At 47.9% G+C, this 9,449-nt stretch overlaps 1 protein-coding gene across 2 annotated transcripts in view; it reads left to right on the forward strand.

Annotated features, from left to right (window-relative positions):
* The window catches only part of PDE2A (phosphodiesterase 2A), a 117,632-nt gene that overhangs the window by 65,079 nt on the left and 43,104 nt on the right, over nucleotides 1-9,449 (forward strand). For both annotated transcript variants that reach the window (XM_027848274.1, XM_027848275.1), the window contains exons 4-5: nucleotides 7,030-7,139; nucleotides 7,872-7,927. In XM_027848274.1, the coding sequence (XP_027704075.1) occupies nucleotides 7,030-7,139; nucleotides 7,872-7,927 (166 nt within the window). The remainder of the gene's footprint in view (nucleotides 1-7,029; nucleotides 7,140-7,871; nucleotides 7,928-9,449) is intronic.

The following is a 9,449-nucleotide window of genomic DNA, read 5'->3' on the forward strand; positions in this document are numbered from 1 at the left end:
AGGGAGGGAGGGAGGAAGGGAGAGAGGGAGGGAGGAAGGGAGGGAGGAAGGAAGGAAGGAAGGAAGGAAGCATGCATTTATTAAGTGCATACTATATGCCAGACCCTGTGGTAAGTGCTTCACAAATATTTGATCCTCACAACAACCCTGGGAGCTAGGTGCCGTTGTTACTCACCGTTTTACAGATGAGGAAGCTGAGGCAGAGGTTAGTAACTTGCCCAGGTTCATATAGCTAGTAAGTTCATGAGATGGATTTGAGCTCAGGACTCCAGGCCCAGCTCTCTGATAAAGCTGCTTTTACCTTGGGCTCTAGAATCAGCGGGCCACGGTTTAAATCCTGCCTCTGATACTTCCCACCTTTGTGATCTTGGGCAAGTTATTTAACTTCCCTGGGTCTCATCATCTCATTTTTAAAAAGAGGACATTGGACTAGATGGTGTCTGAGGTCCTTTCCTACTCTCCCTCTATGACCCTATGAAAAATTCAATTCAATTCAACAAGCATATGCTATCTGAGGCTCGGGATAAAACAAACCTGTGCCTGCCCTCCAGGTGCTTACGTTCTGCTGGGGGTGGGGGGAGGGAACCACAAACACACATATCAGTAAAGCTGCTCAAAGTCAATGCAAAGTAATTCTTTCACCAGGGGAAGTAACAAATTTTGGGGAAGGGAGGAGGAAATCGGAAAAGGCCTCATAGAATCTAAAGGGAATCGCGAAGAGAACCAGGGATCCTGATCACGGAGGACATTTCCAATTGTTGGATAGTTGTTATCTCTGGTTGAAATCTCCTTCCCTTCCATCTCTAGTTCCTTGAGCTGCCCTCTGGGGTGAAGCAGAATAAGCCTTCAGCTACCTAGCCCTTCAGTCCACGAGGAGGGCCATTGCCATCGTGACCTGCCCCCCCCCCCTCCCATTTCCTTCTCTAGGCTAAATATCCCCAGTTCCTTCAATGCATCTGTTTATGGCCTGGTTCCTGTTCCTCCCAGAATCTCAGCAGTTGAGAGTTGGAAGGGACCTCAGCGTCTGACTCCCCACCAGACGTATCTGACAAATGAGCTCGTTTTCCTCTCCTGGTTCACTTCTGCACTGGCGTGAGGTCCCAGGACTTGCTGGGGCAGCGAACAGCAGAACTCTCCCTTCCTCACTTTTGGATGCTATCTGTGGTCATTTTCATACAGCCAGAAGACGGATAGCTTTTTCCGCTCTTCTTTAACACTAGTGACTTATTTTGAACTTTCAGGATGTGAAAATCTCCAATTTGAAAAAAGGGACCACCTACCTTCCAAAGGTATAGGTTTCCCGGGGCTTTAAATAAGCCCTTATTTACCCCCTTCAGGGGTCTTCTCAGGCTAAAAACTGGAAAATCCCCTACTCCAGAGGAACCTCATTCCTTTTCTGCTGTAGTTAAAGTCTCTTCTTTCTTGTCTATTCTCAGGTGAGTCCTTAGGGATCTCCAGGCTCTGAATTTCTGTGGTCCTCATCCTCATTTCCACTGATTGTGTGCCCAACGGCTAAATCATGGATAAATCATGGGGATAGGTGCTTAGGGATGGGACGTGTCAGCTCAGTGAGGGCTCTGTGAAGGCGATGGGAGCTTGATGCTGAGGATACGGAAGGAACTTAGAGAGTGTAGGCTGGGTGAGGAGACTCAGGATCTTTGGAGCATTAGTGAAGATGATGCATTCATTGGGGGGGGTGGGTGGGAGCTCATTAAGGACAATGGTGGGGTTAGTGACGGGATGGTCATACTCGACAGAAGCTTAAACTGTTCCCTCCCTTGTCCTCTTCCACCCACTTAAACAAATAGTTGTTGAAGTCTGGGAACTCGCATCAAAGATGTGTGTTTTTCTTTCTCCCTTGTCTCTTCCATCTGTCTCTATCTTTGGCTGAGCAGAGTCTGACCGCTCTGGGGCTGAGAAGAGAACCTTCAGAGTCATGAATCATAAAGGTCCAACCCACCCCCTGGGCCAGCTGGCACTGGGGTGTTAAGGGGAGCAAAGAGACACGAGACTGGGAGAAGGATGTTGAGTTCATCAGGAAGGAGGATCCAGAGACCATCTGGGGGATAGAGAAGTGGGTGGCAGAGCCAGGTTCAGACGAGAGGAGAAACAAATATGGCAACCTTAGAGGGAGATGCCTGGAAAGAAGGGAGTGGGAGATGCAAGTGTGGAGCTTAGTAGAGAGAGGTCAGGACTGGAGTTAGCTAGGAGAATTTGAGCAAGCCTCTTCCCTTCCCTGGGCCAGTTTCCTCCTTTCAAAGGAAGTGGTTGGACTAGATCAGGGCTTCTTAACCATTTCTTTTATGTCATGGAGTCCTTTGGCAGTCTGCTGAAGTCTGTGGGCCCCTTCTCAGAAAAATATCTTATATAATTGAAAGAAATGCTACATTTCAGTGAAAATACAGATGTAATTATTTTTTTCCAATTCAAGTTCATGGATTTGCTGAAATCTGCCCTGGGAACCCCATGTTAAGAACCTTTGGAATTGATGATCTGATATTCTATGTTCTAAGAGTGGTCTCAACTCTTTTCTCTGAGTCTAAGCCCAAGATTTAGGGTTTGAGCGAGGATGGAAGATAGGAGGAGTGAATGAGAGAGTCCTCATGGAGACAATATAGAGGGAGGAGATGAGTGGACCTGGAGATGAGCCCTGGACCGAAAGGAGGGAGGAAGTAGAGGGGATTCATTAGAGGGTTGGGAATGGGGGATCCAGTGAGGGGGATGAAGAACTGGAGGGATGTGGACTTTGACAGGGTCCATGTACTTCGTTGTTTAAAAATTGTTTTGATAATTGCACTTCAATATAATTATACAAAATTTCCTTTGTATTCTATGTATTTTATTTCTATGCATTTAAAACATAATTCTGAGAAGGGGTCCACAGGCTTGCCCAGACTGTCTATGACACAAAAAAAGGTTAGAACTCCTGGTGTAGATTGTGGCTAGCAGAGACCCCGAGAGTGAGCCCTGAGCCATAGGTAGGGAAGAAGGGAGGAGAGCAGGTGGAGTCAGACCTTTACTTAGCAAGGTGTTGGGTTGGCCAGAGGAGAAACCAGACTTTGAGTTCCTTCCCTCTCTCTGGCAATGTAGATTGAACAATGACACCTTGTGGCCTACTAGGGGATTATCTGTTCCCCAGATTTTCCACCCTGGGTGGGGTCCACAGAGAGCCCCACCCCTCCCCCTTAGTCCAGCCTCGCCCTCCTGAGCCCAAAGTCCAAATCTAGGAAGGATAACTCCCACCCCTTTCTTGCGCCACAGAGTTCCTCCATTCTCCTTGGCTTTTGAGATCCAGGGACCACCCACACTAGGGAACTGAGCATGACAGGATTCTTAAGCTCTGGACAAATCAAGGGACAAGCATGGGGGTGGGAGAGAAACCTACCTTTTTGATGTGGTCCCAGCCAAGCTGGATAGAGAGAGAGACAGGGGGGCAAAGGAATCCAACGGAAGATGCCTTGCATTGCTGGATGCCTTTGGCCGCTCATCTTCTCCGGGTAAGCATCCTTACCCTGGTTGGCCCTACCTCATCCTGGGTCCAAGACTCATGGCTCTGCCTCCCTCCTCTTTGTCTGACCTTTGCCAAGTACCCCTTTGCCCTCCCTACCAGGCTCCAGGACCAGCCCCCCCTCCTGTTCTCTCCTGGCTTCCATCCCATTCTGGGCAAAGTGATTTCTATAAACCTAATTAAGTGGAGGAGGCCTGGAGGGAGGAGGGGCGCCTAGGACAATTAATCATCTGGGAGTGACATTTGGCGAAAGATTGGCTGGGTAATTAAACAGGAGGTGAGCCAGCAGGCACTGCAGAGGAAGAGGTAGTGAGAGGATTCAGCAGTTCCCCATCCTCAGCCTGCTTCACTGTGTCCAAAGTCCTCAGGCTGGCACCTGAGGCACTCCATAATCCTGTTCCTGGCATCTGAGGCCTGCCACACACTTGTCCTTGGCATTTATGGGACTCTCTGATTTTGGCCCTGGCATTCGAGGCCCTTTGTGATCTTGTCCCTGGCATTCAAAGTTCTCCATAGTCTTCTCTCCATCATTCAAGGCCCTCCATGATTTTGCCCTTGGCATTTGAAGTTCTAATTTTGCCCTGGCCTTCTCTCCTCCTCATTCTGTGGCAGCAGCCAGAATAGTCTCCTCAGGGCTCCCAGTTAACATCTGACTCATCTCCCCATTTTGCTCATGAATTTCACACATTGTAGTACTTTTCCTGACCTCTGCAAATGTACCTTGACTAATGATGATGGCAACTCCTCTCATTAGAAATACCTTCTGAAAAGTGACAACGTGGGACTCTAGAAAGGGCACTGGGTTTGGAGTCAGGACCTGGTTCCAGTACTGACTCTGCCAGTGTGTGATCTTGGGCAAGTCACTTGACTTTTATGAGCCTTAGTTTCCTCATCTGTCCAATGAGAAAGTTGGATCAGCTGACATCAGAAGTCCTTCTCAGCAGTAAATCCATAGATCCTTTGATCCGGCTGCCTGAATCTTGAAGCCCAGCTCAAGCCTCACCTTTTACCAGAATACTTTCTTGACCAGCCTAGCCCACAGCAAGCTCTGATTGACTTGAAGACCGCTGCCCTAGGTGTTATATAGCCTGATGCACATCAGCTTCCTAGGCCCCCAGATCTTCTCCCCAGGGCCCATCCAGGAGCCTTTTGCCTTCACTTTCATGGTTTTGTCCTAACAATAACTTTTAAACTTCCCACGACCCTTTGGATATTACTGGCCTCCAGCCTTGCCTGCCTCTGCTCTCCTGTACCTGACACCCCTAATCTTGACAGCCTCCCTCTTCCTTTTGCCCCTGCCACAGACCCCTGAAAGCTCCAGGGTGAATGCTTCTCCTCCCTTCCCTTACCCCTCCCGTTTACACGTGTGCATGGAGCCTGGAAACCTGGGATCGTAGTCCAATGCTGACACTGACAAGTCCTTTCACTTATGGCCTCATCTGTTAACTGAGGAGAGGAAAGCTTGTACCAGTGGGCTCACAGGGTGATTATGGCATTGTCTAGGGTTATTCACAAGAGACCCAACCTGCAACTGTGATTTCATTGGACTAGGGAACTCCCAGGCTACCGATGTAGGTCACCACCCTCTAGGCAATGTGCAGTCTTAAAGAGCTGCCTAGAGCACCAAGGGGGTAAATAATTTGCCTAGCATCAGTCGCACAGCCAGTGTGTGTCAGAGAAGGGACGTTAACCCAGGTGTTCTCGGCTCCAAGTGTCTTCATCCTCTCTAAGGAGGCTACTTATTCACATGGGAACCGTGCACTAATAATGCTGCCTGTAGTACATAGAATCTCCGGGTTGCGAGGCCCCTTGGAGGCCACCTCCACCGGCTGGGTCCAGGCAGGGAGCCTCCACGTCTAACGTAATCGTGTGGCTGTCCAGCCTCTGCATCAATTCTGACAGTGAAGAGGAGCCCGCCAGGATACAGGGGTCATACGGATTCAGAAATAATTCATCAGGGGAAGGTCCTTAGACGTGTGGATACAAGAAATTTGTTACGAGATAGAATAGCTTAGAAATGAAATGCCAGACTGACTTCCAGGACGTAGTCACTAAGCTCTGCTGTTGAACTACAGTGCCCAGAGGGCAGGGCCTGGGCATACTGTCTTTGAAGACTGTGCGGTCCTTGAGGGCAGGGCCTGGGTCAGCTCCCCTCAAAGCCCTGAACACAGGACCTGGCACTTAGCAGGTGGCAGGAAATGTTAGTTGAACTGGATGAATAATTAATTGAAAGAACTGTTTGTAATTGAATCCAGAAGCTAGTTCTGCCTCGGGATTGCTGGGTGACCTTCAGAAAATGGCTGTCTCTTTCTATGTTCTAGTTTCTTTGGATGTACCCCAGGAAGTATGCTCTCACCATTGCTTTTGAGCCCCCAAAGAGAGGTTTGAGGACCTCAGAGTGACCCCTGGGCTGGTAAATTCTGCCACAAGCTTTGAGACCTTGGACAAGCCTTCTCTGTGCCTCAGTTCCTTCAGTTATAAAAACGGAGATAATAATATACTACCTATGTCGCAAGGTTGTTGCAAAGAGAGCACTTTGTAAAGCTTAAGTAGCTAACTTTATAAAGCACCTACTGTGTGCCAGCCTTGGTGCTAAGGTCTTTGTAAATATTATCTCCTTTGATCCTCACAACAATCTGGGGAGTTATTAGTGTAATTATTCCACACCCACTCTCCGTTCTCCAGGTTCTCTTTGGCCCATTGGTGGATTATCCACATTTCCCACTTTTGTTCCTCCTACTTTATGGCTTTCTTCTCCTTTTCCCTGATTAGAGGCTGAGCAGGCAGAGGGGAGAGAAGTCTAATGCACAATGAAAGGGATGAGTCTAAAGAAATATAAGGTATTTGGAAGGGAGGCATGGATTGTCCATTTCAACTGGTTTGTTCAGAGCAAGTGCACTGAGGCAGCTAGGCGGCACCGTGCATAGAGCAAAGAACATGGAGTTAGGAAGACTTGAGTTCAAATTCTGCTTTAGACACTTAATAGCTGTATTACCCTGGGCAGGACATTTCATCTCTCTCTGCCTCAGTTTCCTCATCTGTGAAAGAGAAGTAATAATAGCACTTACACAGCTGTTGTGGGGAGTAAGATAATATATGTAAAATGCTTTGAGATCCTTAAAAGTAGCAAGGTGGCACAATGGATAGAAAGAAGCTAGATTTCGAGTCAAGAAGTTCCGAGTTCAAATCCTGCTTCAGATACTTACTAGCTGTGTGATCCTGGGCAAGGTGCTTAACCTTTCTGTGTCTCAGTTTCCTCATCTGTAAAATGAGGGTAATTATCATAGCTACCTCCCAGGGTTGTGGTGAGGATCAAATGTGATAACGTATGTAAAGTAGTTCGCTTTACGTATATAAATATACCTTAACATTTATAACATATGTCACCCTAGCCCTAAACATATGTGATATAAATGCTAACTATTATTAGAAAAGAGGGGACACAACTGGGGGCAGCGTCCCTGACTAATTGTGTGCCTGTAGGCTAGAGTTCAGCTGATGGGGTCTTGTTTTTGTCTCAGAGATGCCGTCCAGGCCTGGGAGCGGCTGAGCTGCAGTGGGCTGGGCCCCTCAGACTTGCCAGAGAAAGCATTGACGGGGCTGACTGCCCCGCTGGCTGCTGACAGACAAGGTAATACCCAGGCCCAGTATGGGCTGGCGGGGGTGGCAAGGGAGCTTTGTCTTTGTCTCAGTCCCAGTTGCCTGTCTCCTTGTCTGTCTTCCTCTCTGGCCTTGTCCATGTCTGCCTCTGTACCTGTCTCTTTCTATTTGCCCCATCTCTCTCTCTCTCTCTCTCTCTCTCTCTCTCTCTCTCTCTCTCAGGCATACACACACACACACACATCCCAGTTATTTCCTTTATTTTTAAATTTCTTTCTTCTGAATATCTTGGAAAAGTAAGTCAGAAGCCTGGCTTCTTGCTTCTTATCTGTGTGTGCTCTGGACATGTCATTTCCCTGATCTGGGCCTCAGTTTCTTCATCTGCAAAATGGGTATACTCATGCTTGCACTGCCTACTTCACAGAGCCCTTGTAAAGATAGCACTTTATAAACCATGAAACACTATAGGAACAGATGCTCAGTTTCAGTGTCTGTATGTTTTCCCCTGTGGTCCTATGGCTCTGTTTCTTTCTTCTTTGACGTCTCTCTCCTTTGGCACAGGGATACTTGATCTGTGTTTGTGTTTATGTCTCTCCCTCTCTCTCTCTCCCCTGCGTGTGATTCCTGGTGTCAAATCACATATTTGATTTGTGTTTCTTTATCTCACCCTTTCTCTTGTGTTTTACCTCGTGTCTGCCTGTTTCAGTTTTTTTTTCTTGGTGATTTCCTTCTCACTGTCCTCTCTCTGCCCTTCCCCTCCCAGTGCTGGTAGTCCCATTGGTGGACAAGGAAGCTGGAGGCGTTGTGGCCACCATCCTGGTAAGAGCCGGGGGCTGAGGGCTGGGGAATGGGGACAGGGCTGGTGTAAGGGGGCCATGATCGCTCTGTAATTTTCTGAGTGGGGCCAGTATAGACACCTTGAGTCCATCCCCTCTCCGTTTCACATTATCCCTTGGGTTAGGGAATTGGAGGAGAGTATCTCTGTGTGAGGTTATGGAATGTTCCAACCCTGGATCAGGTTCTTGTCTCTGGATTATCTAAGTCATCACCATCTCTCATCCCCTATGCCTCCCTCTTTCCCCCCATCTTCTATGGGGCCATACCAGATGTACTCTCCCTCATCATAGCTTCAGCCCTCATGCCATTCAATTGAACAAAGATTTACTAATTGCCTTTTATTTACAAGGCACTGGGCTAGGCAGTGAGGGTCCAAAGACAAAAAAGACCCAGCACCTGTCCCAAAGGACTCCAAGGTCTATACAATCTGTTCAGATAAAGTATGATGTTTGGTTATTTGGAGAGGAAGAAAGCACTAGCATCTAGGGGATCATGGAAGCCTCAAGAGAAAGATCTTGGCCTTGAAGGAAGATAAGGGTTATGAGATTCAAGGTGCAGAGAAGGTGTGCTTCAGGCATGGTAAGTGGGGTGGGAAGTGAATGCTTAGAATAGGGAGGTGGGATCTGAGGCTCTAGCTAAGTAGTTCAGTTTGGTTGAGAAGTAGAGACTGTGAAGGGGGATGATGTGAAATAAAACTAGAAAGATAGGCTAGAAACAGATTGTGGAAGGCCTTGAAAGACAGGTTAAGGAGTTGGGGTAATAGGGAGCCATTGAAGGCTTCTGAGCAAGAGAATGGTAGAGCTAGAAGACGTTCCTTAGGAGGAGTATTTTGGCAGTTGTGCAGAGGATGGATTGGAGAAGAGAGACGCTGGAAGCAGGGAGAACATTGAGGATGCTACTACAATGGTCCAGGCAAGATGATGGACCTTCATGGTGGCTATGTGTGTATAGAGAAGAAAAGAGAGAATGGCTTCAAGATATTTTGTCATGGTAGAATTGACAGGCTCTTTTGGTGCATTGGATGAAGGTGACAGTAAGGGAGAGGGAAGAAGCAAGGATGGCTCTGAGGTTATGAACCTGGGTGACTGAAAAGATGGCGGTTGCTTCGATAGAAATAGGAACAGTTGGAGGAGGGATAGATGTATGAGTGGCAGTGAGGAGTCTAGTTCTAGACATGCCGAACTTGAGAGAGACACCATTTCTCCAATGGCTCCGTGAGGACGCTCTCACTAATCATGGAGGAGTCAGAGCCTTTCCATGACTCTCTGTCCTGTGTAACTCTTGTCCATAGCCTCTCATAGGTTCAAGTTTTTTTTTTAATAGGTTCAAGTTTGAGATAGGGATGGGAAATCCCTGGGGAGTTGCCAGCAGTCAGTCAGTGGGTGATGCTGGATTGGTGTTGAGGAGGAGAGACAGACAAAGAGAGATAGAGTCAGAGAGCAGAGAGACAGAGACAGAGGGAGAGAAAGAGATAGAAGAAGGGGGGGGAGGGAGAGGGGGGGGG

This window comes from Vombatus ursinus, unplaced genomic scaffold (genome assembly GCF_900497805.2).
Source record: "Vombatus ursinus unplaced genomic scaffold, bare-nosed wombat genome assembly UNPS02005659.1, whole genome shotgun sequence".
NCBI lineage: Eukaryota > Metazoa > Chordata > Mammalia > Diprotodontia > Vombatidae > Vombatus > Vombatus ursinus.